General features: G+C 39.4%; 1 protein-coding gene across 3 annotated transcripts; it reads right to left on the reverse strand.

The window, feature by feature from the left end:
* Positions 1–27,914, reverse strand: FAS (Fas cell surface death receptor). 3 transcript variants are annotated; one of them, XM_007179148.3, is made up of 9 exons: positions 27,547–27,914; positions 14,621–14,783; positions 8,351–8,488; positions 7,185–7,293; positions 5,403–5,461; positions 5,172–5,243; positions 3,528–3,589; positions 2,439–2,463; positions 1–1,701 (listed from the first exon to the last, which is right to left on the reverse strand). In XM_007179148.3, the coding sequence occupies exons 1-9, from the start codon at positions 27,574–27,576 to the stop codon at positions 1,370–1,372; spliced, it is 990 nt and encodes a 329-aa protein (XP_007179210.1). In that variant the 5' UTR covers positions 27,577–27,914; the 3' UTR covers positions 1–1,369. The 3 variants fall into 3 exon arrangements, with proteins under 3 accessions (XP_007179210.1, XP_007179209.1, XP_007179211.1); XM_007179147.3 differs by having other exon boundaries at positions 5,172–5,258; XM_007179149.2 differs by lacking the exon at positions 27,547–27,914 and adding an exon at positions 27,082–27,220 and having other exon boundaries at positions 5,172–5,258.

Consider the following 27,914-nt stretch of genomic DNA (forward strand, 5'->3'; position numbering starts at 1 on the left):
TACCAAAAACATGATTTTAATTAAATAGTTTTACCTATATTTTTTACTTCCAAACATAAGAGGAAAACACCTTCCATCAATGGAAGCTCTTTAGGTAGTTCTGAGTATCTGTTTCAGCTTATAACTGTCTTTAGCTTACAACTATATAAATATTAATAGTATTTATTAACATTCACATTTAGTATAAACTTTCAAAAGTGTTTAAATGTAAAAGTAAGGAAGTGGTAGTGGGGAGAGGGGCTTGTTTGTCTAAGAAGCTACAGGAAATAACAAGAGCAATTCCTGAAACCTGATATGATTTCACTTTTGCTATGTATAAGCTGCCTTCGCATCAAGAGAGAACACATGGGGAGTTACTGAACATTTTGTGGTGGATGGAGCAAAATAAGAATCTACCTTATCAGCTTTGATGGTAGACATGGGTTCATGCTATGCCGCAAAGCTACCCTCCATAAGAGCAGTTAGTCTCTCCAAACTAAGCTAGATGTTTCCAAGGGCAGTCCCAGCTTTGCGTGAATCAGTTAAGTGTTTCTTAGGCAGTCCTTCCAAGTCTGGGGGTGCACAGGCCACCAAGACGCACATCAAGGAGCAAATGGAGAGGTGCCAATGATCTAGTAATTCATTCCTGATCAAAATGTTTTGACACCTGAGAAAGAAGTGGATTATTTTGATCCAAAGTGATGAGCAAATATAAAATAGCCAAGCATTATAACTGAGTCTGCATTTTCTATGTGAATTCAAAATTGAAATATTTCACCATGAAATGCCAATAATCTATGCAAAGACCTTTGAGGTAGAACCTTATTAAATTCTACATTCAGATGTATGTGCAAGCTATCCCTGAGTATGCTCCTCTCAAAGCTGTAAACAAAATTTACAAATATGGTAAAATCTCTAGAATTATCAGTGGAGCTGGGGAGGTAATTTAAAGGCAGTTGATTGTGACATGACAACAAAAGATCACATCTACTGATTTATGGAATGAGGTCAGCCTGTGGATAGGCATTTGTATTTACATATGTTAATTACATTCATACTTACAGAATCATATGTTAGATACTTGAACATGATCTCAAATCTTTTGTCCTTTGCATACGCTGTTTTTTTACGCACTTAACATGCCCCTGTATTTACTCTTAACTGTGTCCATCTTCCCAACTAGATTTTAAACATCCTTGAAGGCAGAATCATGAGATGCTCAAAGCCTGTAAACATATTAGCTCTACAAATCTAATAAATGAAAAAAGAAAAGACACCCAGTAAAAAAAAAAAAGCCAAGCAATATTTACAGCTTGCAGCTACCCAGAACTTATTCAAACATTAATCTTTCTTTAGTATATTCTCAGAACTGAGTTAGTTGTTTTTCACTTTAAGCCAAGCTTTCATTTTCATTTTGCAAGTTTGCATTTTCATGTTCACTAGTAATGTCCTTCTGGACTATATCTTGAATTTTCTCTGCAAGAGCATGAAGTTTGGCTTTTCTGAGACTTTTAATCAAAGTGCAATATGCATCTTTCTTCCCATGACTTTGATACCAATTACGGAGCAGCTGGACCTTCTGTTCAGCTGTATCTTGGGGATTGTCGTGCTTGATCTCATCTATTTTAGTTTCCTCCATACCATTCTTCCGAACAAATTCTTTAACTTCAGTTATTTTCATTTGTTCAGCAATACTAATGATATGTTTTCCCAAATCAACGTCTGAAAAATAGAGAATAGTCTCTGAAAATTTGTTTTTCTAAACAAAATTCCCACTTCTGAAAACCATGTTTATTTCTCCTCTTACAGTACTTAAGAATATGGGTAAGTCCTAGAGATCTAAAGAGCCAGTCAGGGAAAAACAAAAACAGAAACAACCTTGAGTTCTAATCCCAACTCCTCCCATGTCCCCAGTAATTTGCTCTATTACCTGGGCAAGATACATAACATCTCTGTGCCTCCTTTTCTCATCTATAAAGTAAGAGGGCTGGAAAAGATCATCTCTAACGTCCCTATGGATTTGATGATCAATGACCGACACATCTAAAAGGCTGGCCAAGAGTTTATATGACCATCTTATCACTGACTCACAGGTCGAAGAACATAACAGAATAGAATCATGAATGGTGTTACAGAACTATGATACACCAATAATAACTGAGTCTACAATTCAGATTAGCCTCTGAGTCAATGTAGGCAGGAGTTCTATACTACACCTAACTGCTTGTGAAGGAAAATTAAGCCTTCAGAATACAGCATCTTATGTTACCTGAGTATTGGTTATACATTTAAACAAACTGCTTAATAAACCCTTTTTGGTGAGCAGGAAAAACTGGAACCTCAAGAAACGGCAAGACCCCACTATATGTTACTGAACTTCGCAAAATTATTTAACTCTAAAATTAGCCTGTGACTCCTAAGGAAGCCATCTCGATGAAATAAAATGATAAAAGTCTTACCTGTGAAATTCAGTGGCATCATTTCCTGGGGAGAAAAAAAAATGGAGGGAAGGAGAGAGATAAAATATATTTAGAATACACTAAATGTAATAGAATACTCTAAATGTAATAAAATACTCTAAATGTATAAATTTAGACTAAGTGACTAAGGAGGATTCTTTCACCATGCAAATTTTTATTCTGAAAGTTTCCAGCCTAACCAGAAACTAGGGAATTTTGGCTTTTTTTTTTTTTTTATGGAGGCAAGGAACCTAAGTAATTTGTGGAATGTGCTGAGATTATTCTTTATATAGACTCATGAAAATAAACATAATAACCATAATCATTCTAAAATTTTCTTTACTGTAACTATTCTAATTTTTGACACGACAACATAGTTTAAGTTGAAATGATTTTGTACCATATTGATTTAAAGAACCCTAAGCCCCACTGGCCCCAAATGAGAAAATCGTTATTCATCAAGTGAACCGGTTACTCTCCCCAGTGTATCTTTTGCTATATGTGTGTGTGTGTGTGTGTGTGTGTGTGTGTGTGTTTGGCCACTCTGTGCGTGGCTTGTGGGATCTCAGTTCCCCGACCAGGGATTGAACCCAGGCCACGGCAGTGAAAGCCACTAGGCTACCAGGGAACTCCCTCTTTTGCTATTTGAAATGCTTTGATTCCATGTTGTAACAAGATATGGTGACAGATAAGGTAACAAGTGTCTGGAGAAAGCTGAGATGTACCTTTATAATGGCTTTAAGTGTTATCTCTGTGCCTGGACTTGGATACTGAATCCCTGCTCTGGTAAAGGATGTCTCTCTGCATTTCTCTTCAGGATAATACCAACATGGAACATGGAAGCTTGGCCACATCCTTTTCTCAACTCCCTTTGTGTAAGTGAGAATTTATTAATAAGAATTAATTCTTGTTATTTGTGTAGAAGCTTCTTATCAACTGGGCACCATATCTTAATTCATTTTTGATGCCCCTATAACCCATGCACACACAGGCATCATAAATGTTTGTTTTTTAAAAAGTAAAAGTAGAAAGCTGAATGACTACCTTCTCTATTTTTTTAAGAAAGCTGATGCATGTTTCAACACTTACAGTATTTGAGGCTATAGATTTCTGGTGACCATTCTTTCTATTCCTGCGCCGTCTTTTCACCTCTGAAAGATCCAAGAAATTTCTATCAGACTCATGTCTCAGCCTTGTAGGAAGCATGTGAGAATATACTCTCATACTAAGAGAAGTGTGAGAAGAAAGGAGAAACTCATTCATTGACATTTAAAGCAACCGAGCACCATAAGAGGCAGATTCGTCCTGATTTTGAAAATTCCATCCCACCGGGTCAAGTGGTCTAGAGATATGCCGCACCTTAATGAAGCCATCCAGTTACCACACACTGGCCTAGCCTGAAGCTGGCTTTTGACTTATTGTATGGCCATCACCACTCCCTCTCACTGGCTTGAAGCTGGGCACAGAAGCCATAGGCTATGGCAAGTCAGCATCAGTTTGCCATGAAGTGGCATTTAATGCCCCAAAACTCAAGTACACACACTCACAAGTAACTCAAATATATATACTCAATAAGTGTATGCCTTGAAGTCAGTATGAGGTGGAAGAAAGAAATCTAGAAGTCTCCAAGCACAATTTAAGTGTTTAAACATTGAGTTTATATTTTTAGTTAAACAATCTCTAACGGCAAGGCAATCTCTTTATCTTCAGCTGACCTGGAGAAACAGTGATTTGTTCCAACAGAAAAAGAAAAATTGGATGTTTCAGAGTTATTGAAAATTGGCACCACCATGTGTTGTATGAATGATCTAAAGGGATTTTCCTAGAGTAATTATAAGTATATCCAATTTTGGTTTACGTGCTGACTTTACTAAGTAACCCTCACATAAAAGGTATTGCCACAGTATTTTAAGTTAAGGTGGAGAAATAATCAAAAAGCATGGAGTCTGGACAAGGGAGAGGAGGCACAGACAGGGGCGAATTTCTCAAGTGTCCCCTGCAATGCCTTCGCTCCTTGAATTCTCTTTGTGCATGGGATGATCTCAATGTAGACTGAAGGACTACTTCCGATTCTTGGCCCACTCAGCTACTGCCTAAATACAAATACCCTTGTTCATGGGGAGGATGGGAACACCCAATCAGTGCCCCAGAATGGTTGCTCAAAAACAGTAGCTGAGGGGGCTTCCCTGGTGGCGCAGTGGTTGAGAATCTGCCTGCCAATGCAGGGGACACGGGTTCGAGCCCTGGTCTGGGAAGATCCCACATGCCGCAGAGCAACTAGGCCCGTGAGCCACAATTACTGAGCCTGCGCGTCTGGAGCCTGTGCTCCGCAACAAGAGAGGCCGCGATAGTGAGAGGCCCGCGCACCGCGATGAAGAGTGGCCCCCGCTTGCCACAACTAGAGAAAGCCCTCGCACAGAAACGAAGACCCAACACAGCCATAAATAAATTAAAAAAAAAAAAACCAACACTTCCTGAACGTATTTCTAACTCAGGAATGGTAATTATCCGTTCCCTTTAAAAAAAAAAAAAAACAGTAGCTGAGAGATAACATCATCTGTTCTTACCAGCTCTCAGGGGTGCATTTAGAAGCAGGAATTTAACACCATACCAGAGCTGCCTACCTGGTAGGAGCTTTCTTTCTCCTGGTAGGTAGGAGACAGGAGGGAATTCTTGTGAACAACTACTTCCCAAGTTACTTCAATCTACAGTTTGAACAAAGTAAGAACTTACCCCTGTATATTAGTGCAGATATTGGAATGAGGATCAGGAGGGCCCATAAACTGTGTAAGTTAGATCTGGAGCCTGTAGATTGGAACACTGGACATGGTAAATGAAAGTAAGCAATTTTTAAGATTAAAACAAAGTACTCTCAAAGAATCAAAAGTTTTGGATTGACTTTTCTTCATATTTTACAGTGGGGTTGGGAGAAAGGAGAATATAATCGTAAAAAGAAATAATTACCTTCTCTGCATTTGGTGTTGCTGGTTGGTGTGCATTTCTCAATGATTCCATGTTCACACCTAGAAAAAAATACAGAGGGAATTCAAAAAGACTGGTGGACTGATTCCTTGATCATTTTCAATGACACACTATAAATCCAGGGCCATTTTATTCATTTTTGCATTTTTGGCAAACATATTCCCTCAAATATTTCTAAATTAGCAACTACACTGGTGCAAATTCATAACATAATTTGGTTGTTTAGATGAAAAATATCCTGAAGAATGACTATGGTTTAAAATGCCTTGAGGTAAAAGAAGGTATTAAAACATCAACATATAAGAAAAAGGATGAAATAGACACAAAAATAAAGTTTAATTTGGTCATAAACTGTGCTCTTAAAATCATAAATTGCCAAAAGCAATTTCCAAACAGTCCCATAGAACAATAAAATGGCCAGACAATAGCCACTGCCCAGACTGCTGCTTAGGGAGTCTACCTAGGTGGTCCTTAAAGGTTACCCATTTTAGCATCAAGTGGTGATTACAACACTCAAGAGGTTCCTGTGGGATTTTCTTCAGACAGCCAAACACTGACAAATTGTCTGAATTATAACCTGGCTCTGCCTATTACTTAACTAGGTGAGCTTGGGCAAGTCACTTAACCACCATGAGCCTGGTTTCTCATCAATAACAAGGAGATAATATTACTTGCCTCAAAGGGTTACTGTGAAAAGAAAATTAAATCAAGATTATGAAGTATTTAGAATTATTATTATTATCATTATTTTACTACATTAGTTCCCCTCCCAATCCCCACTTATACTGTCACCATGACCGTACTCTCAGACACTTAGGCTAGAAAGGAGAGTCTAAGTTAACTGCACATAATTTAACATTTTCTAGTAAATAAGAGACATAAGGCATCACGTCCCTGCTTTTCAAGTCTACTAAGTGAACTCCTAAAAATTTCCCAAGGTGAATTACAAGTTTAAGGAGAGGCACATGAATATAATCCTAAATATTTATATTTATACAAAACAACATCTTACAAAGCGAAAGCTGTTTTTACAACACATATTACCCAGTCTGATCTTCACAGAAATTAGGTCGATAAGACAAATGAATATTATCTGCATCCTATGAATGAGGAAACCAAAGCTCAGAGAGGTTAAGTGATTTGCTCAAAATCACCCAATTAATCAGAAGAAAAGTGAAATCTATAATCAGGTGTTCTATCTTTGGGTCAAAACCAAGCTCTTTTAGCATGAAAGACGGGTCATTCATGATCTGACCCTGGCTCCTTCTCAGTCTTTCCTACACTCCAGCCAGGTCGTCTGTTCTCCAGAGCTTCCTTTTATCTCTTTGCAGCGGCTGTTCCCCTGCCTGAAATGTCCTTTCCATCCGTGTACATCTGGTAACGCTCTTTCTTTCTTTCAAGACTCAAGCCATGTGTCATATCTTTATCCATCTCCCCAGGCAGAGTTGAAAGCTTTTCCTATATAGTTCAACACCCTGAGTACAAGTCTCTTCTTGCCACGTGGTGTGAACACAATAACCACTGCTTTTCTTGACACCCTCTGCCTCTAGCCTTAGACCTTCAAAGCCTGGCCCGTGTCTGCTCATATCATTGGCTTGAGCAGCCAGCACAGTATCAAGCACATAGGAGGTGTTCAATAAATGTTTAGATATAGGATGTTTGGGTGAAGAAATGGTTATCTAGTTGCTTGGAGGCTTCCCTTTAGGAAAACATTCTCTCTCAAGATATACCTAGTGTTTTAACCAGAGAAAGACTAAAACTTACGTGGTACAAGGGTTACAGTGTTCGCACAGAGATACGTTACAAAAAAAGTTTGGTTTACATCTGCACTTGGTATTCTGGGTCCGGATACAGTTTTTTTCCACTTCTAGGCCTAGAAAACCAATTTGCAGACTATTAATTAGAGCAGCTAGTTATAACTGGACGATGAAAAGGATGGGCAGGAGCTGCATGGATTTTTGAGATCCAGCGCTTATGTTAGCAGACACACCATCACACCTTTAGTAACACAACTAGCATTTAAATGCCAAATAGGTAACCCCAGGTTGAAAGAGTTGAAATCACTTAGCAGAGTTTTAAGTAGACAGACAATCCAGCAACCTAGACAACCCCACCTGTACTTAAATGGCTCCCTTTTTCTCATCTAGAGCCTGGCTACTCAAAGTATGGCTTATAGACCAGCAATATCAGCCTCACCCGGGAGCCTGTTAGAAATTCAGAAGGTCAGGCCCTGCCCCAGACCTACTCAATCAAACCAATGCCAAAACCCTCACTTAGAGATTCTGATTTTATTGCTCTGAGACGGGATCTAGATGTTGGCATTTTTCAGAGCTTCCTGTTTGATTCTAATGTACAGCCAGGGTTGAGAAACATTGCTTTAGAGCCTAAATAGGGATAAGAAAAGCTTTACATCCAGAGAGTTCTTGATGTCTAACAAAACTGGGAATACTTCCGTTTTATTTTAATCGGAACCCTCAAGATAGATTGGGATATCCATGAAAATTCAGGTCCCCAGTTGGAATTATCAGGACAAACCAGTCCAAAGAAGGGGGAGAAACCCACCCACCTCTTGGGTTTCTCTGTCCTTGTATCTGCAGGCGTCTGAGCTCTTTCTGGCTAAGAACAAAAGCCATTATACAAGCATAAATCAACGCAGGAAAAAAAAAAGTCCCCGCAATTTTGATTGGAGCTGATGGACCCTGTTCACCATGTTTACATTTAGTCGTTCTCCTGCATCTGGGAGAATTGCCTAGACTTGACTCATAAATGTCACTCAGTACCTGGTCCTGCTTCACCCCAGCCAGGCCCATCCTGTCCCTCCTGTTTGCTGACATAGTGCTGGAATAGGTCCCAATTTCAGACTGTATTATACATGGTGCTACATGCAGTACCATGATTGGTCCCTTTCGATTGTTTTTTAAGACACTTACCATGTTCTCCATCACAAACTCTACATCTTCTGCAGTTATAAGAATGATGGTGCTTGTCTGTGTACTCCTCCCCCTCTGCACAGAGCACACATTCTGGTTCACCTCCATCGATTTTGCAATCATCATTTTTCCGTTTGCCTGCCCAAGAAAAAAACCGGAGCAAGTGTTTAAATGCAAGGTAGTCATGCAACAGCAAGGGAAGTCTTCAGGGATGATAATAAAACAGGAGTGGAGGGGCTAAGCTAATGAAATATAAATATAGTAGGGGAGAAAGTTGTTGTAAAAATCGTGGCAAGAGACGGAATTTCTCCCAAGACAAAAGCTAAAAGAGTCACTAAGGAATATGCCTACAGAAATAGGATGATTAAAAATAGGAACATATAAAACAGAGGTTAGAATGACCAAAAGCACTAGAAGAGACGCCTTTACCAACTTTGGGGGGAGGAGGAAAGAAGGTTGTTAGGTATATATTCATGGTAGAGATGACTGCCACTGGCCACTGAGGTTACCTAATTAATTCTCCTTTCTCTGACTTATTTTACTTTCCAAAGTCCACAAATCCTGACAAGGACAGTATTGTTTAAGGAAGAGAACATTTGAAGTTCTAAAGACTTTGGTCAAATATTTAATAGCAACAATATCTTTAACAAAGTGCTTAATCTGGGACTTCCCTGGTGGTCCAGTGGTTGAGAATCCACCTTCCAGTGCAGGGGATGCGGGTTCGATCCCTGGTCAGGGAACTAAGATCCCACATGCAGCAGGGCAACTAAGCCTGCGCGCCACAACTACTGAGCCTGAGCACTACAACTAGAGAGCCTGCATGCCGCAACTACAGAGCCCTGGCACTGCAACTACTGAGCCCATGTGCCACAACTAGAGAGAAGTCAGTGCACTGCAACAAAAGATCCCACGTGCCTCAACTAAGACCCGATGCAGCCAAATAAAACAAAAGAAAACAAACCAAAAAAAGTGCTTAATCTCTCTAAGCCTAATTTCTTCATGCATATGATGGAGATAATCATACTTCTCTTGCATGGCTAACATTACTGCACAGGACCTGCCTAGTAAGTGCTCACAGTTCCTTTTCACTCCCCTTTCTTTCTATTCCTTTGCCATTAAGGGACAGAATACGTTATGATGTGCAGGCATGAACGTATTAACAACAAAATTTATTACCAGGTTTGCTATCTTAATACGCAAAAGTTTAAATCATATTTGCATTTACTTTTACTTACTTTAAAAATAAAATGAGTCATTGGATTTCTATTAGTAAGCATTATACAACAATGCCTTCTGGAAAATTCATTTATTTAAGAAGTGTTTATTAAATACCTATTGTGTGCCAGGCACTTTCTAGGAGCTGGAGATACTGCAGCTGAAATAAGACAAAGCCTGGTCTCCAAAGGCTTCACATTGTCAAGGTAGAAGCAGGCAATGCACAAATAAATACAAGATGGCAAGTGGTGATAAGTGCTGTGGGGAAAGCTAGTTTAGGGCAAGGGAATAGAGAATGAAGACGAAAGAGATAGAAAATATAAAGGGAAGTCTAAGAGAAAAGCCTGACTAGTGACTGTAATTATTATGTTATAACTAATTGAAAAGAATAGGCAAAATCTAATCTGCCCCCCTCGCATGTACAGCAAAAATAATTTATGCTCTTTCCCCAGGTACATGACTTTCTTAATAACCTCACAACATTCTTTTTTTTTTTTTTTGCCTTTTAAAAGAAAATTTATTGTAACATTTCAATTACTTTACATGACTGTTCAGAAAATATCCTCATTTTAGATCCCATGACAACAACAAAAAAAGATTAGTAGAAAAAAAAAAAAGATTAGTAGAACAACAAAAAAGATTAGTATACAGAGAAGATGAAAGAAGGAACATTGGAGATCTATATTAAATTTGAAAAGAAAATTCCTCAGTAACAGTAGTTCCTTGCCATTCATGAGCAATATGTTATAAAATCAACACAAATACTCAGTTTCACTTATTCCAGTACAGCATGTAGTTTCCATCCAGAAGAATGCAAGTAAAATGTATGTGCACCCATCAGATCCATAACAATTCTTATAATGGTAATAATAAATGATAATATTAACACTTATTAAGCCAAGGACTCTGCTAAACACTATTAACATATTTCCATTTAATGTTCACAATAATCATAAAAGGTCAGAACTATTATTATGTCCATTTTACAGTTAAAGAACCAAACTCAAAGAAGTCAAGTAACTTGCCCAGGGACATGAAGCTTGTTAATAGCTAGGAGGACCAACCATCTGTTTGCCCAGGATGTGGGACTTTTAGTGCTAAAACTGGGGACGTCTCAGGCAAACCAAAATATGTTGGTCATCCTCTAAGTGTCAGATGGAGGATTTGAAAGCAGGGTCTGATGCCAGGACTTGAGCTATTAAACACTATTCAATATCTGCTTGGTAAAGATTTCAGCTACCATGTTACAAACTAAGACAAAACTTTTGAAGTGTTACCACAGCTGGTAAAGTGTAGGAGTTTACATTCCAAGACTGGAAGCTCCCTGAGGTCAGGGGCTCTGTTTCTCTGCCTTCATCTCACAGTCCCCGTGGCTTGTCTGCTGCACTGGAGAATGTGTGCCCTGGGACATGGTCCTTCACTTGCTTTGCCTTTTCCTTTTTAACGCTGTCCCATAACTCTCTCTCTGAAGTCAAAGCTTCCCCATTTGCCTTCCTGGGATCACTCTATGGAGGAATTATTTACTTGGTATGCCCACTCTGGATGCCAAAAACCTAACTGCAAATGGTGATTAGTACACAGTTCAACACATTACAATGTCTTTACGTTTTCCCTAATTTAGGACTTTGAAAAGGATTAGTCAATGTGGCAGAGATCCCTGATTGTCACCCAATATCCATCTTCCCTTCTCCCATAGGAACAGGATATTTACCAGGGGACATGGCTGCCCTGAGTCAAGACTACATCTCCCAGCCTCCTTTGCATGGCCATGTGACTAAGTCCCAGCCAATGGGATGTTAGCAGAAGTGTCTGGTAATACCTTCCAGGATGTTTCCCAGAGCTGGTGTGCAGTTTAAGTCTAAAGTTTAATCTGCCGTATGTGCATGAACAGCAAAAATAATGTATGCTGTCTCTCCTAGGAACATGACTTTCTTAATGATTTCATAGCATTCTTTTTGATAAAACAAAATACTACATAAACAAATTATGAAATTTAAACATATACAATATTTTAGTAAACAAAGGCAATGATAAGTCAATAGAAAAAAAAATACATTGTGGAAACTCAGAACCAAATTTAAATACAGTGCATAAGGGTTCTATACCATTGCAGCAGTATGTTTAAGAAAACCAAGCCAAAGTACAACTTTAATTGCTTGTCAGTGGAATTATACTGCTTTCTAAATGAATTGGCGTCTTTAATGAATTACCTTGTAGAATGTGCCTGGCACAATGCCTACAGCATGACAGGGATATAACATCACAAGTTCTTTCTTTCCTCCAATGTATACAACCTAAATTTATCAAAATATTAAAAAAGTAGTTGTTTTCTTGAAAATAATATTTTAAAATATATTTGTTTCTGAGTATAATAGTACATATGCTCATTGTAGAAAATTTGGAAAATTTAGGAAAATGTAAAAAGCACCTATACATCAACCGCTCTGAGATACTGTTTTCATTTTGGTGCATTCCTATGCATATAAATACACACATATATACATGTGAGTATATGCGTGTGTGTACATATATATGTGTGTATGTGTGTGTATATATATATATATATAAAATGCATGCAGTGTACCATAGAATCCTTCTTATTGGATATGGTGATGTGATGAGGACTTTTTTGGTTAAAAATGTCAGTTCACATAAGGGATCATTGAAAAAAATACTGTCAATATTTCAATTTATAAAATATAACTATATAATTATTTGCCACTCTTGTGATGTAGAAACAAGTTATTAGAATTCCACAGTCTTTCTCACTTAAGTCACATCCAAAATGCATTGCCTATGATTTCCTTTTTCTTTTTTGGGGGGCAAAATCCGACTTCATCCTTATTTTATTTATCTATTTATTTTTGGCTGCATTGGGTCTTAATTGCAGCACATGTGATCTTCGTTGCAGTGCACAGGCTCTGTAGTTTGCAGCCCACGGGCTCTCTAGTTGAGGTGCGTGGGCTCAGTAGTTGTGGCATGAGGGCTTAGTTGCCCCGTGGCATGTGGGATCTTAATTCCCTGACCAGGGATCGAACTCGAGTCCCCTGCATTGGAAGGCGGATTCTTAACCACTGGACTACCAGGGAAGTCCCTGATTTCCTTTCTCCCTTTCTTTCTTTCTTTTCTCCTCCTTCTTTCTTTTCTTTCTTCCTTTCTTTTTGATGGAAAGAAAACTTAAAGACACCAATAATCTGTATGAAAGGCTTTAACATTTTTGTGATTTTTTTCCACGTATTTTGCCTCCACCTAATTCATTAACATTTTTTTTCAGTAACCCGACTTTACTGAAATTCTCCAAAGCATTCAAAATAATTTTCATAGAAATAAAATCTGTTTTTTCTGTGTATTCATATATTGGTTTATGTAATATTTAATTAAATTACATATTAATACCATAACACCAAAGAGCATAAACAAATTTGGAAGCAACCTGAATATTGATAAGCTTAAAATTTAAAAAAAAAAGGAATAGAAGTGGAAAGAGTGTTTAGTATATATTGGACACCATCCAGGATCTCTTAGAGATGGAGCAGAGAGAATTAGTTAATCCAGCCAGCAGATCAGTTAGAAATCTCTTAAGGGAATTTATATACATTGAGGCTTATATCAGAAATATATCAGAAAACATGACGTTGATTGATACATAATATTCCAGTCTTTGAATACTCCAAAATTTACTTAATCTTACATCATTGGGTATCATAGTGATATGTCATGCATACAATATTTTCTTTTATTTTTGACTATTTTCTTAAGACATTTTCTATAAACCTATTACTGTAACAGTGTATTTTCAAATTTTTGATCCACATAGCCAAATTTCCTTCTTAAAAGGTTTTTTAACAATTTACATTCCAAGAATGACATATGAGAGTTATCTCACAAGCAAACTCACCAGGACTGAGATCACTTCTAAAACGAAAATAAAACAAAGCAAAACAAACAAACAAAAAGCAAACAAAGTCCTTAACAGTTTGATATTCAAAGCTTATCTTCATTTTAATTTGCATTTTAGGTTTTAAAAATAGGAGTAAAGGTCTCAATTCACAGGAAAAATAGATGGTGTTTAGCAAGTTACGAAAAAGCCAGAAAGCCATTCTTCATTCTCATTTGGAGAAGAGTAAATGTGAATACGCTTAAATATAAATGGGTTGGATTATGAGAGATTTTCCATAAGGGTTATTAAAACCCGGAGAGAAGGCCAAGAAGGACTGTTAGAATCTTTTTATAAACAGGGCCCGTGCCTGTTTAGCAGCTAGAGTGCTGGAGGCCTGGAAAGCCAAACATGAAACTTACCACCATCCTTTATGGTTCTATTAATCTATCGCATATGCCCATGTGTTGTATTCCTTTATCTTCCTGTTTTCCTTCACAATGCAACTGGGAAATCCATATCTGTATAAAATAGTAGTCAACTCTACTCCATGTTGAAAAAAAAAGTCTGCCCAATTGCATTTTGCTTAGCTTCCAATTTGCTACTGTTTGAAGGATTTCCAATCTGAAATCGGTTTTCATTTCAAAAATACTGATTTTAAAAAATGGTTGGTTTTTGTCCATTGCTTTCCTAGCTTATCTAGTTATTCGGTTGTAAAAGGCAAATGTATTTTGCAGGTTTCAGTGCTAGGACAAACAGCTTTCTCAGATACTTTCTGATCGAAGGGAAGTGTTGAGACATCTCTTAAGGATAGAAGTCCCTTGCTTTCAGAGCTCCACAATTATTATGATATATTCTAACCAGTTCTGATGTGCTAAGTTTATATCCACAAATTAGTCTGCTTTTGCTATTGAAAAATGGAGCTAAATAAATAAATCCTGTCATTTCTGAGGTACATGTCATTGATAAATTATATTTACTTATTCTCACATCAAACCAGTGTGATAAAGATGACATAAGCTGGTCTTCGGAAAATAATGGCATATTTTTTTTCCTTCCCAGTCAGGCCATAATGCAGGAGAACTAAACGCTGTAAAAACACTCTCTTCATTATTATGATATGCTACTCCTCACCCTGATTTTCATTCTGATCGCTAGATTTTTTTTGTACAACATACCAGGAGGACACGGCTGACAACAAAATTTGTGCTCACGATGCAGGCCTTCAACGCAGCTCTCCTTTTTAGTAATATTCTTACTCAGTTTCAGCATCTCAGAGTTGCTATCAGCCACATGGGCATTATCACCTTTACACAATGGTCCAGCAATGGAGGTAAATATCTGTAAAAGAAAAACATGAAGAGAATTTTCCTGACTTCTGAACTAAGCAACTTGGTAAATAGGTGTAAGCCGCCCCAAATGGCTGTATTTTATTTGCCGTGCACAGGCAAAATCAACGTGCGTTCCATCCTTCCACTGACTCGTCTCCAAAAAAGGAGCAGATCAACTGCATGACAGTCCAGACCTCGGGTTCTCCAAACTACCCCAGAAACAGCATCACGGATGTTAGGACCCACAGCTCTGGGCTCAAAAGTCACGGCTCCCACTCATCAGCCCTGTGATGGAGGGAAAAGTCACTTAAATTCTCCAAGTCCCTGTTTTGTTATCTATAAGGTGGAAATAATCTCTTCTTCATAGGTTTGTTGTGATGATTAAATAAAATAATGCACTTCAAGTTCTTAGCACAATTCCTCACACATAATAAATAGGTGCCTGGTAAGCAGTATTATTATGATTATTATAAAGTTCCAGTGAGGGACAACATAGCAGAGTAGGAAAAAACATGAAATTTCAAAACGACTGTGGTTTGAATCCCAGCTCTGCTGCCAACGCTGACTTTGGGCAAGTTAAAGGGCCTCAGTGATCCTCAGTTTCCTGATCTGTAAGTGACAGCAGTACTTTCTGTCTTGAAGGGTTATTGTGAGGATAAAAAGTGATAATTTCTCCCAAACCTGGTACTTAGCTTACAGCATGTTCTGTTTCTTCCTTTTTTACATATAGCAATAGAATCTACAGTTTTCATGAACTCCTTCCTGGTTATCTAACCATACAATAAATCCAACAGGATTTTCTTCACTTTTATTCAGGAAAAATGAACTTCTCTTAATAGAGAACCAATCTTTAATTTATTATTTGTTCCTTTTTTTCTGGAGACAAAACCCATAGGTCCAAGTGACATTGTGTCAAATTTATCTTAGTTAGGCTTGAGTTCCTTAGAAAAATGAGCCTCTAAAATGCATGGAAACATTTGGAGGTAATGTCTGTTTGATTCTTTTCTCAGGTTTTCGAAACATTTATTGTTTGTCTCTCTAAACACAAACACGAATAATTTTTCATCTTATGTGGAATATGTAAATTCATTGCTAAGCATCAAAAAATTTTAAACTACTGGTTCTGAGGATTTTTTCCTCAAGGTCATTTTTCATAGTTTTCATGGCATACTTTTTTTTTTCTACTTTATGGCATCTTCTGGGTCAAGGGAACTAAATATTCTTCGTGTATAAATCACTGCCACAGGAGTCCATACATCTTCCCTTTTAGCCCTTCCCCCTTTGTCACCAAAGCCTGCATCCCTTCTAAGTCACAAGATACCATGGGACCTCCAAGGAAGGAGGGACGAAGGAGATGCGGTTGCCATCTTTTCCTCCTGGGATGGATGTATTGATGTATTTTAAAATGCATTTCTAACATCCAGACTCCAGGAGGGAAAATCACACCAAAATGTCAAGAAAATACCTGACTTATCCAGGGTCACTCATGAGCAAAAGGTAGAGAGCTAGGACTTGTCTAAGTCTCCTCACTCTTATTACAGTGTTTTATCCCCTACACCCAACTCACCATAAAATATAGCTTACTTTCTCTATATGAACAATTCTATGTAAAGAATAATTGGAAATGGTAAACAGATCAGAGGAATTATGCCTAAATATACTGGCTTTACTATCAAACCACTGCCTTTTCAACCCAACAGACATTTCACTAGCAGATTCTATGTGCCAGGTTCTGTGAACACAGAGACAACTAACATTGATTATAATCGAAAATGAATGTTAAGTTTCCAAAAGCAGATTTGCACATGGGCATATTATTTGTAATGTATTAATCACTGGGGGATTTTTTAACGTTATATTTGCATGACTCTTACTTTTTAAAACACATTTGAATCTATGATCTTCTTCTGAAGCAGCTTTGAACAAGAAGTATTTATTAGTATCAATTTCTCTTTTCAAGATGACAGTTCCCCACTTCTTACCTTTTCTACAGAAGGTCATCCTGTCATCCTGTTAATATTAGTCCCTCTTCTAGATCAGAGCATCAATAGTTAATGAGCAGTAACTGAATTGGGCACTTTAGGAAATAATAATGTGATTGAAATCACACCAAAGGGTTAACGGCTAAGATGGGAAGGGCTTTCAAATGAAAGTCATTCACCTTTTAGGATCCTTATTCTATAACAAACTTTGTTCTATTTGACAGTCAGAAATTAAATATACTAACCATGTAACATTCCAGACATTGCCAGCACATGAAAATTCTCAAACAAATGTAAAACTCTCTGTAGCTAGAAGAAATCAGTTAAGTCCTTTTTGCAACAGATAATGGAAAACTGAATCTAAGCAACCAAACTGAGTAGAAGCAATTCCTTTCTGTTATCAGCCGCCTCTGTGGCTGGGAAGAGGGAGTTAACAGTGAGATATTATTTGCTCTCCTTCTCTTTCAATTCTGGTTTCTCACCAGAAACTGAAGAAAATGACACAGATTTAAACTCAAAGAGATCTGAGTCAAAATTGGGTAGCCAAAATTGACAAGTCAAAGGTGCTCAAAGTTGATACCCAATAGTCAGGGGTGGGGGGGTGTGTGTATCCCCTACAGCTACAGGTCCCATCCTTTCCTTGGTATGCTAATTGCATCCAGCAGTCATGTGACAATATTACAAGCAGGTCCACAATTCCTGGTTTAAATGATCAAGCACTCAGAGAGTGCTTAACATTTATGTAATGTAACATTTATGAATTGTTACCTTAGTGTTATTTCTAAAAAAAACTGTGCATATACTAAACTTTCTGGAGATGTCTAAAAGAAATGTACTTTCTAATTTTGCTTTAGTTTTGAAGTTTTTGACTGGAAATCAAAACCCACTGTCCAAAATACATTCAGAATTTGAGAAATGTGAATCTTGGAGTAGAACAGTGAAAAACATAAACATCACTGGCCATGGAGAGATACCAGCGCCAAACTCATCTTATATTTGATCACACCTGCTTCACAGAGCTGAATTTCTGGAAACATCTCCTACTTAGTTCAACATCAAAGAATTATGTCAAGGATAAATAAAGAAAGATGGGTCTAAAGAGGATGTTCTAACTCTTACAAGATATTATGTAAGCAGTGTTCCACACAGCTTGTATTTTTTTAAGTTTTTGCATTAGCTCAAGTTTGTAGTATGCAAAGATTTAACCCAAACTTTCCAGGCAGAAACTGGGGTGTTTTTGACTGCGACAAGGCAGGAAACCCACAAAGAACTAAATGATCAGAATGCTCAAAAAATTGTTTTTCAAAAAAGCTGAAAAGGCCAGAAAATGAGTTAAATCAAAGATGTGAAAAGTGGATAAACTAAGGCATATGATAACCAAATGGAAAAAAAAGGAATAAAATTAATTTTAAACTTCCATCACGACAAAGATTAAAAAGTCAGAGAGACCTCAATTTTATATTCCGCTGGGAATAATATTAGCTAACTCATTAATCAATTACTTAAATGAGTAAATACTTTGTTGAGTACCTACTATGTGCCAGACAGACATCCAAGAACAGAGCAGTAAACAGATAAAGACTTAGCTCTCATAGAGTTTATATGTAAATGAAGTGTACTGACTGTATTAGGGTTCTTGAGAGAAACAGGACCAATAGTGTGTGTGTGCATGCACGTGCACACGTGTGTGTGTGTAAGAGAGAGAGATTGATTTATTTTAAGGAATTGGCTCACAGAACTGTAAAGGCTTGGCAAGTCCAAATTCTGCTGATGGGGTAGGCCAGTATGCTGAGGAGTCAGGGAAGAGTTGCAGCTCAAGTCCAAAGGCAGTCTGGCAGAATTCCTTCTTCCTTAGGGAATCTCAGTCTTCATTCTATTAAGGCATTCAACTGACTGAATGAGGCCCACTCACTTACAGAGGGTATCTAACTTACTCAAAGTTTACCAATTTAAATGTACAAATCATCCAAAACAAACAAACAAGCAAAACTGTCACAGAAACATCCAGAATAATGTTTGAGCAAATATCTGGGTGCCATGGTCCAGTCATGTTGACACATAATATTAAGCATCGTGTGGAGGGAAATGATAAAGAAACAAAGAAATAAGCAATATGTCAAGGAGGAATAAGTGCTATTTAAAGGAATAAAGCAAGCTTAGGGGGCATGGAGAGTTTGAAGGGTGAGGTGGTGATATTTTAGAAAGAGTGGTCTGGGAAGGCCACGGAATAAGAAGACATTTGGGCAGTGACTTGTTGCAAGTGGATGACTAGCTGGGAAGGGCTTTCCAGGCAGGTCACACCCAGAGGAACTTGGCTTAGCCCAAATGGGGACATACCTGAGGACCTCAGCAAAAGCATTATTAGCAGCTAGCTCTTAAGAGAGATAAAGGTAAATGTCTCCTGAATCACACTGGTAATTAACATGTTGACCACTGAAGCCACAGTGGGATCATACAGCCAATCATAACCACAGACGCTGCAATCTCGTAGAATCCTGGAACGTCAAAGCAGAAAGGGACCATATGAGCATCTGCTCAGCTTCAATATAGATTTTAAAAATGGATCTCCTTGCATCTTTCATTATCTACAGGATTTTAATATTTTCTGCAAATCAGAAAATTTGCTTCTCTCTCTCCTTCTGAATCGTTTGTGAAAATGTTAAGTCAGGTAACCAAACCCTAGACATTTGCCTGGCTTTTTACAAAGTTCATTCACATACATCACCTCGTGGTCATCACAATAAATCTACACGTGAGGAATTATTACGGTCTTATTTTATAGCTGAGGAAGCTGAGCACAGAGTATATGAAATGACTCGTCCAATAACCCACAGTTAGGACTGGCTAAGGGAGGACTCGACACCTCTGGCCCAAACGCCTCTGGGCTGTTTCAGGTTTACAAATTACTTTCCTAGTTGCTTTCTCCACTTAGGCACACAAACAACTCAATTTGTTTTCAGACAATTGTTGGCAAGACGCCTGTGTGTTAATTATACAACGAACCTTCAAAGCAAATGCATGTTGAAGGTGGAGGGAGTCTGGCAGGAACTTCCTGGAAACCAGAAGTCAGTCCCCTGCCCTCTAGTCTGGGAAAACTATAGCAGGATTGTCCTGGTTGGGGTTCTGGCTGGCAGGGAAGGTGAAACTTCCCAGCCCTGGTCTGCAGCTTGAAAAGAAGGGGAGTTTAGGTTTCCCTTCCTCCAGTCTGAGTGCTGAGTTTCTGAGAACAGCCATCATACCCACTGTGCGTCCCCTGCAGGGGTGGGGATCTGCAATGCACAAACAGGAATCAGAAGTCTTCCTATCCTCCAATCTTTGCATTTGCTCCATTTGAAACTCTCAGAAACAGGGTGACGTGAGAGTTTGTCCCTTGTATCAGATGATGAGAAACTGAGAGAACAGTTGGATTTTTATTAATTATCTGCATCAGTGATGAATCACTTTTCATAGCCAACCTGGTTACTACATAGAAGAAACAAAGCAGGAATGGAGCAGGAATGGCCAGACCCAGAAACTGATGACCACCCTTGAGGTATATCACTTCACTTTGACAAGCTCTCCACACTTTCCCAGGAATCATAAACACCCAAGATTTAATATGGCAATTACAAATAGAGTAACATTGCAGTGACTGAATTAAACAAACTACTGGAAGAAACTGAGAATCCCATTAGCATTACTTCAAAGAAGCAGTGTGGCAATTGGCCCTACGAGATGAGCTAGGGTTTGAAAAGGAAGTTTAAAAAAATCACCTTTTTTTTTTCTGTTCTTAGTGAAGTTCAAAGCAAACAGGAAAAGAATTTTAAAAAGCCGAGGCAAAAAAAAAAAAAAGGTGTCTGGTGGTGAAAAATAGCAGCCCTTCAAATGGCAAGAATAAGTAGACATCGTCTGGAACAGTCAGTGAGATTTTTCAATACTGAGCACACACTTCAGACTGATTATAAATATTCAAGCTGACTACAAGCTCTCCAGTAATCACGGTGAAGAGTTTTAGAGATGACCCAACCCAAGCCCTTCATCTTATAGGAGAAGCTATGCCCCAAACTGGTGGTGGGGTGACTGGTCCGTGTCACACAGCTAGCTCAAGAGATTCAGACTCCTACGGGCTGAACTGTATCTCCCTCATCCATATTCCTATGGTGAAGTCCTAACCCCAAGTACCCCAGAATGTCACCATGTTTGGAGATAGGGTCTTTAAAGAAGAAATTAGTTAAAATGAGGTCCTTGGGTGCACCTTAATCCGATATGACTGGTGTCCCTATAAGAAGAAACTTGGACACAGGCACAGACAAGGGGAAGACGACGTGAAGACACAGGGAGAAGGCCACTGACAAGCCAAGGAGAGAGGCGAGGAAGAGATCATCACCTCAGGGTCTAGCCTCCTTCTGGCCTCCAGAACTGAGAGAAAATAAATTTCTGTTGTTTAAGCCGCCCCGTCTGTGGCGCTGTGTTACGGCAGCCACAGGAAATGAATACAGGCCCAAACCACCATCTCTTAATTCCCTCAGATTCTGGATTTGAGGGAGGTCAGTGGTGCATACACACTTGGGAATTCCTCATAGCTGGGCACTAGGATTTCCCATCTTGAACTATCACTGAACTAAATAGCCAAGAGATTGCAAATAGTCTTCAGAACCGGAATCATCAGGGGCCCATAGGAACCTGAACTTCTTCCCAGTCTTACAGGCCCCACCAGGGGGTTGAAATCTCACTGTCCCTTACTGTCCAGGACACAACTGGAACAACAGACTAGTTCTGGTCATTCGCTTTTTAGACTTTTAGTTATTTATCAATACTAAAGGAAAAAGGAATTCTAAAAAGACCATTAATAGTTCACCATTTCCGACTGTATAATGCATCTCTAATATATTTGTGTAAAGGGTAAGGAAATAGTAATGACATTTTGTAGTAGGTGCATTACTGAAAAACTGAAATAAAAACAAATAAAAGAAAATTTTCTATATTAAAGAGATAAGTGAAGATTCCATTCATTCTTACTTTTTTCAAAATGTGTAAATAAAATTACACAAGTTAATCTTATTCCAGTAATGTTTTCATTCTTTCTTAAGGCTAGTTTCTTGGGAAGACCAGGAGAGAGATAGTTGAGGCAGTGGGAGTACGTGACTGGTTAGACCCCTGACTGAATCAAGCCATAAATAAAACAAAATGAGGAAACCCAGAGAATTCCATCTGGGATTAGATTTTGAGTTTAGTGCTAGAGTTAGAAAAATCGTTTTCAAAACCCTGAAAGACATTAGAATCATGTAGTGATGGATTAAAAATTTAAAAATGCTTAGGTCCCAAAACAGACCTAAAGAATCTGGATCTCTGAGAATGGGGTCTCCTTATGATTATGTTCAACCTTGTTACTTAATATTTAATAACCCTGGTGGTTATTTTGATGCTCCTCCCAGCTGAAGACCAACTGGAGGAAGCAAAATTTGAGGTTAGCAGGCGACTACATTTACATGTGAGAAGATAAGAGTGTTATAGACTAACAGCATCTGTGCTCTGCACTTGCAAATCAGAATTTGACTTTTCATGGAGAAATAATGACCCTTCTAAAAATAAGCCCGAAAAGAAAAGAAGTCATCTTTGGTGGAGGAAATGGGTAATGGGAGGGCTACCAAGTCCTAAACTAGAACCCTAGAGTTCTTAAATGCCCAGAGGGGTCACAGGGCTCTCACAGGAGTAAAGCATCAAGGTGGAACAGACAACAAAGTGTAGGAGGCGCTGGTCAAATGGAGAGGTGCACGTGGACCAAAGGGGCAGCCATTTGATCCAGGGGAGTGGGGGTCAGGTGGCATGTGGGTCCAGATCTTCCATGTTTCAAGAGAAACCAAAATCTTCCAACATATAAGTGGTGGCAGCTAATATTAAAAATACATACCTGCATACATACATACTGTATGTGTCAATACTGTGCAGGGTAGACAAAACATAGTCTGGGGCAGTGTAAGCCCAATTTTTGAAATCAGGCCTAAATCCATACAGACATCCATGTGCAAAAACAGTCCATTAGGAACAAGGATCCTTTTGTGAGGATGGCTAAAACCCATAGCTCAATCCTCAGCAAGGGGCAAGAGCCTTACACCACATGTTCTGAGTTCATTTTCTCTCTCTCTCTCTCCCCTCTCTTTTTTTCTAAGATCGCTTACCTCAGAAATCAAAAGTGTAGATGTTTCTCACATCTTATATTTTGATGGTCTCCCAGAACACAGAGGTGACTAAATCCATAATGCTGCATCACTTGACTGTAGGACAGCCTGACGTTAATGACTCCGAAGCAAAGTTTATTCTAATTTTCCAAGTTTATCCCAGTTCACAGCTTAACAAAACCTACCTACGGTAGGCTTGCTTGCCTTGCTGGGCTGAGTACATCTGCCGATTGAATTTGTAGTCAGATTTGCTAATTTACAAGATTGGCCTTACTCAAAATGCACAATTTCACACGAAAGTCACTATCATCCCGCACTTAGTGGATCTTGAGCCAGTCTATCATCCCCCACTTAGTGGATCTCGGGCCAGGTGTCCAATAGAGCAATGGCTGCTGTTTCTAACTGCCCAAAGATGGGGATGGCTTGGTTGCACAAAAGCTCATTCCAAATCAGAAAGGGAGCTGTGATCAAAGAGGAGAACTAGCCCATTTCCTTCTGAGGAAGGTGAAGTTAACAATCTTACAATGATCAACTATCTAATTTGGGCCTTACAACTCACAGTCTCACTTCAAAGAAGATATTATGAAAGTAGGCAAGTACTTTTGAATTATTTGTTCCTGTTCAAGACTGAATGGAAGATACTTAATTGGTGTTAGGAGTCCAACTACATAAAAAGCTAAAGATACGTTATTTTATTTCATTTTGTTTATTTATTTATTCATTTTATTTCTTTCATTTTAAAGCAAGGGTCTTCCAAAAATGAAAGGACTTATTAGGTAGTTAAATGCTGTTTTCCCACTTTTGTGAATAGATACACACACATCGCAAAAAGAATACAATACTGGGCTTCCCTGGTGGCACAATGGTTGAGAGTCTGCCTGCCAATGCAGGGGACACGGGTTCGAGCCCTGGTCTGGGAGGATCTCACATGCCTCGGAGCAACTGGGCCCGTGAGCCACAACTACTGAGCCTGCGCATCTGGAGCCTGTGCTCCGCAACAAGAGAGGCCGCGATAGTGAGAGGCCCGCGCACCGCGATGAAGAGTGGCCCCTGCTCGCTGCAACTGGAGAAAGCCCTTGCACAGAAACGAAGACCCAAACACAGCCAAAAATAAATAAATAAATAAATTAATTAATTAATTTTAAAAAAAAGAATACAATACTATCCATTAAGGTACTTACAATGGTCCTACAAATAATTTTTTGGTAATAAGCTATATATGTTATTATCTTTACATTATTACTTATATTATTATTTTTCATCATAAGTCAATAAGTCTTTAGTACCTATTACAAAACATGTGCTCATTTAAGGGACTTTTGGAACCTAAGATAATTCACCAAAAGGCACTTAACTCACTAGGGGTTTTCAAGTGGGGGATTTCCTTATTCAGGTTTTTGATCATCTCTTAGAAAATGATTACTCTGTCCTTGGCAGTTGTGGTATAGTGCAAGTAGCCTTCAGAGAGATTCCTTTGAAATACTGACACTTCCACTATTAAGAACTATTTAGAAGTAAATTACTTGTTTAGCGTCCCAAAGAAACTTACTTAGAGACAACATCGAAATCCTGAGTCCTCTTTGCCTTTCACCTTTTTCCTTCTATAAACTCAACGCAAGAATAAAAATTGCTTTTTCTAAATTAAACTCTAATTTTGCCACTAAGGGTGGTAATTGTATTATGGAGACAGACAATAGAAGATTTTTCATTCACCCAATTGTAGCTAGTCATGAAGGACCCGAAGATTTCCATATATCAATTTCATTTTTCCTTTCCAATCTTGCCATCTTTTATAAATTTCTGTTTTTCCATCCTGGTTGTTAATGTTTTAAATTACATTTCATAATTGATTTTATTCATAAGAATTTTCAAGTTTTTTATGATTTAAGGAAAACCTGTTAAAAACAACAATAAACAGAAACACATTGCAACCTATTTCATGTTTCTTAGGCTGGTTTAAGAAAAAATTATTAAACTATAAACTAAACAACTGTCCTTTATTTTGTCCCTGAAACTCTTCTGTATGATTACCTATAAATACACCGACTTCTTTTTCAGCTGCCCTCTCCTTGTCCTCAACCATAATTTTGAGAAGTGCTCTAAGAAATAAAGGAGAGGAAAATGGCTAATCTAGTAACTGCCTAACCATAGACCTAAACAGTACAAGACAAAACCTATCAGGACTATGTGCTATTAAAAGAAGCAGCAGCAGTCCTCACAGCTATTTCTCACACAAATTTCTAAAGCAAGTTTGCCTCTTTTTCTGTATTCTTTAGACACTTGTGAATTGTTTGGGGCTTTCAAACTGACTTATCGTAGGTCCCATGGAAATGACAACCAGAAACTAGGGGAGAGAAAACTAACTCCAAGAGGGAAGAAAGAAGGGAAGAGAAGCAAAGAGGTAAAGGATGGGATATTTGCTGACCATAGATTGTGCTAGAGACAAGAAGACTAGAGGAAGAAAGAGGAAAAGAGAAAATATGGCCACTCCCTCCCATCCACTTCCAGCCCACTGACACGATTAAACCAAATTTGCTTCTGTGTTCCATGTAATCAGCACTCGCGCCCCCATTTAATTTATTTGCACACTAGTAAATAAAGCCCTGCTAAGTGCAAAGTCATAAAAGCAAGCATTTTCTGGAGACACACAAGGTGACATAATGGTGTGGAAACTTCTTTAAGAATAGAGGCGTGATATTGTGCCAGTGATGGGTGCAGGGCAGCATTCTGTGTAACTAAATTTAAGAGTCATATTAGAAAAGAGAAATAGAGGATATACTACAAAATGCAAACAATGATTACCTAGGTGATAGGGTTATGTCAGATTTTTTCTTTTTACACATCTGTATTGATAAATGTTAATTTCTTAGGCCATGTATCATATATAACGGTAATAAGCAAATTATGTTTAATATATATTATAGATATTATAATAACATGTATATATAAATAAATGTGTGTGTATATATATATGCACATATGTGTGTGTATGAATGTGCATGCATTCTTTCAGAAAAGCAGTTTCCTTGGTGCTTTAAACATGCACCTCTGGTAAAGATGCTATAGTATAAAAGTTAAGCATAGCTCTGGGCTTTGATAATTTTGCTACACTTATTAGTATTGTTGTTCCAAGAACTAAGAGATTGTCAAAGCAACTAACACTGCAATAAGGCACTGGTTAATGATAAGGAAGAGAAGAGTGTGATCTGAGGTTGTATAAATGGTTTCTCAATTTTGAATCCTAAATTTTCTCGAAGAAAACTTCTAAAGGAGCCCAAATATTGTACATTATTTCTGAAAGGATCAGGGAGAATTTTTTTTTTTTTCCAATCATAAGATTGTTTCAGACATCAATGCTTTTTTTCCTTTCAACTCTTGGTGTCATCTGGACATCAGGTGCAATCAACGAACCGCCCGGGCTTTGGAACTGGATCTAAATTAAATCCCAGCCCTGCCGCTTACAGTTAGGACTCGGTCTAATTACTTAAGCTTTCTCAACCCCATTTCGCCCTCTGTAAAATGGAGATGAGGACATCTTCCTTACTGCGCAGCTGCTGATTAACTGAGATCACATTCGTAGACATTCTAATCACAGTGCCTGGCACTTTGATGGGGCCCAACAAAATAAGAATCGGTTGGCTTTCAGAGAATTCGGAACTCAAATGAACCTCTTGAGGCCAAGTGTCTTTGATCAGCCATCACCAGGCTGGCATTGCTGAGGTAGGGACTCTCCAGAAGAGGTAGCTACTGCTTAGGCTTCTGGGCCAAGTACAGGCTCCCCAGCGCGTGCGCGGTGGCAGCGGGTACCACCGCCTGAGCAGTGAGGCCCAGGCTCCCTACCGCCCCGGAGTTCAGCGAGCAATGAAAGATAACAAGAAAGAAAATGGAGAGAAGAAAATTAAAAAAAAAAAAAAAAAAAAAAAAAAAAAAAAAAAAGACCAAACCTGAGATAGTGACTCACAGTCTTAAGGAGAGGGATTACCGGAAGGGAAACAAAACAGTTTCTTTTTCTGTGTAGTGATAAGAAGGTAAACAAGTCTCTTAAGGCGCATTCAGCCCCAAGATAACTTTTTCGAGAAAGAAACGGTGCAGTCCAAAGCCTCAGGTTTAACCACCGCCTCGGGGCTGATTTATTCCCTAAAGTTGGGAACTACCGGAAAACTTTTACCAGTTCAGGGAGCGCAGGTTCTCACCGCCCCGCGGCGCGCACATCCACCAGCACAGCAGCGGGGCTTCGGCGTGACTTGTACGGACTTGTCCAGAAGATCCCCTCCTGTCTCCGGTCCCTCCAGCGACCCTCAAACCTCGCAGGCCCCGGCCCGCCCCCCGCGCCCACCCCTCTCTGGGCGGCGGACAGCGTCCCCCAGGAGCACCCGGAGCTGTTCCGCCTGCCCCGCGGGCTGGCTGCTCTATATCCAGCCCCAAGAAAAACGAGTTCCCCGTTTTCCTGAGATCCCGCCCTCAGGGAAAGTCCTGGCAGCCCTGGTGAGCCGGCCTGTCAGAGGCCGGACAAGCCCGCCGCCCGCGCGCGCATCCCCCCGCCGCCCCCGGAGCTAGTCCCGCGCCCGCCCGCACCGCGCGCGCCCAGTGGCCGAGCTGGGAGAGGCCCCCGCCCGGGCAGGAGGAGACTCACCAGTGGCCAGAGAACCCAGATCTTGGACATGGCTGTGGAGCAATCGCCAAAGTGAAGGAGCCTCTCCAACTGGCACCCGAGCGGGTCACACACCCCGTGAGAAGTGACAGCCCCGCCGGGTCCCTCCCCGCGCTCCAGCCAGCCTGGGAGAGTGTTCCCGCCGGGGCCCGCCCCGGGGCGCTCACGCACAGTTACTCCGGTAGCGCTTCTCTCTTTCTCCAGTAGCGTCTCCGAGCACCTGCGTGTGGCTCTTCTGAGAGACCCGAAAAGCCTTAAAGAAAGGTCACCGGGCCCGGGGGCGGGGGGCAGCCGAGGTTGGAGGAGGAAGCTTTGCTGGGGAACGCCCGGGTGGGGGAGGGCGCCTTCGA

This window comes from Balaenoptera acutorostrata, chromosome 16 (assembly GCF_949987535.1).
Source record: "Balaenoptera acutorostrata chromosome 16, mBalAcu1.1, whole genome shotgun sequence".
In the NCBI taxonomy this organism is placed as follows: domain Eukaryota; kingdom Metazoa; phylum Chordata; class Mammalia; order Artiodactyla; family Balaenopteridae; genus Balaenoptera; species Balaenoptera acutorostrata.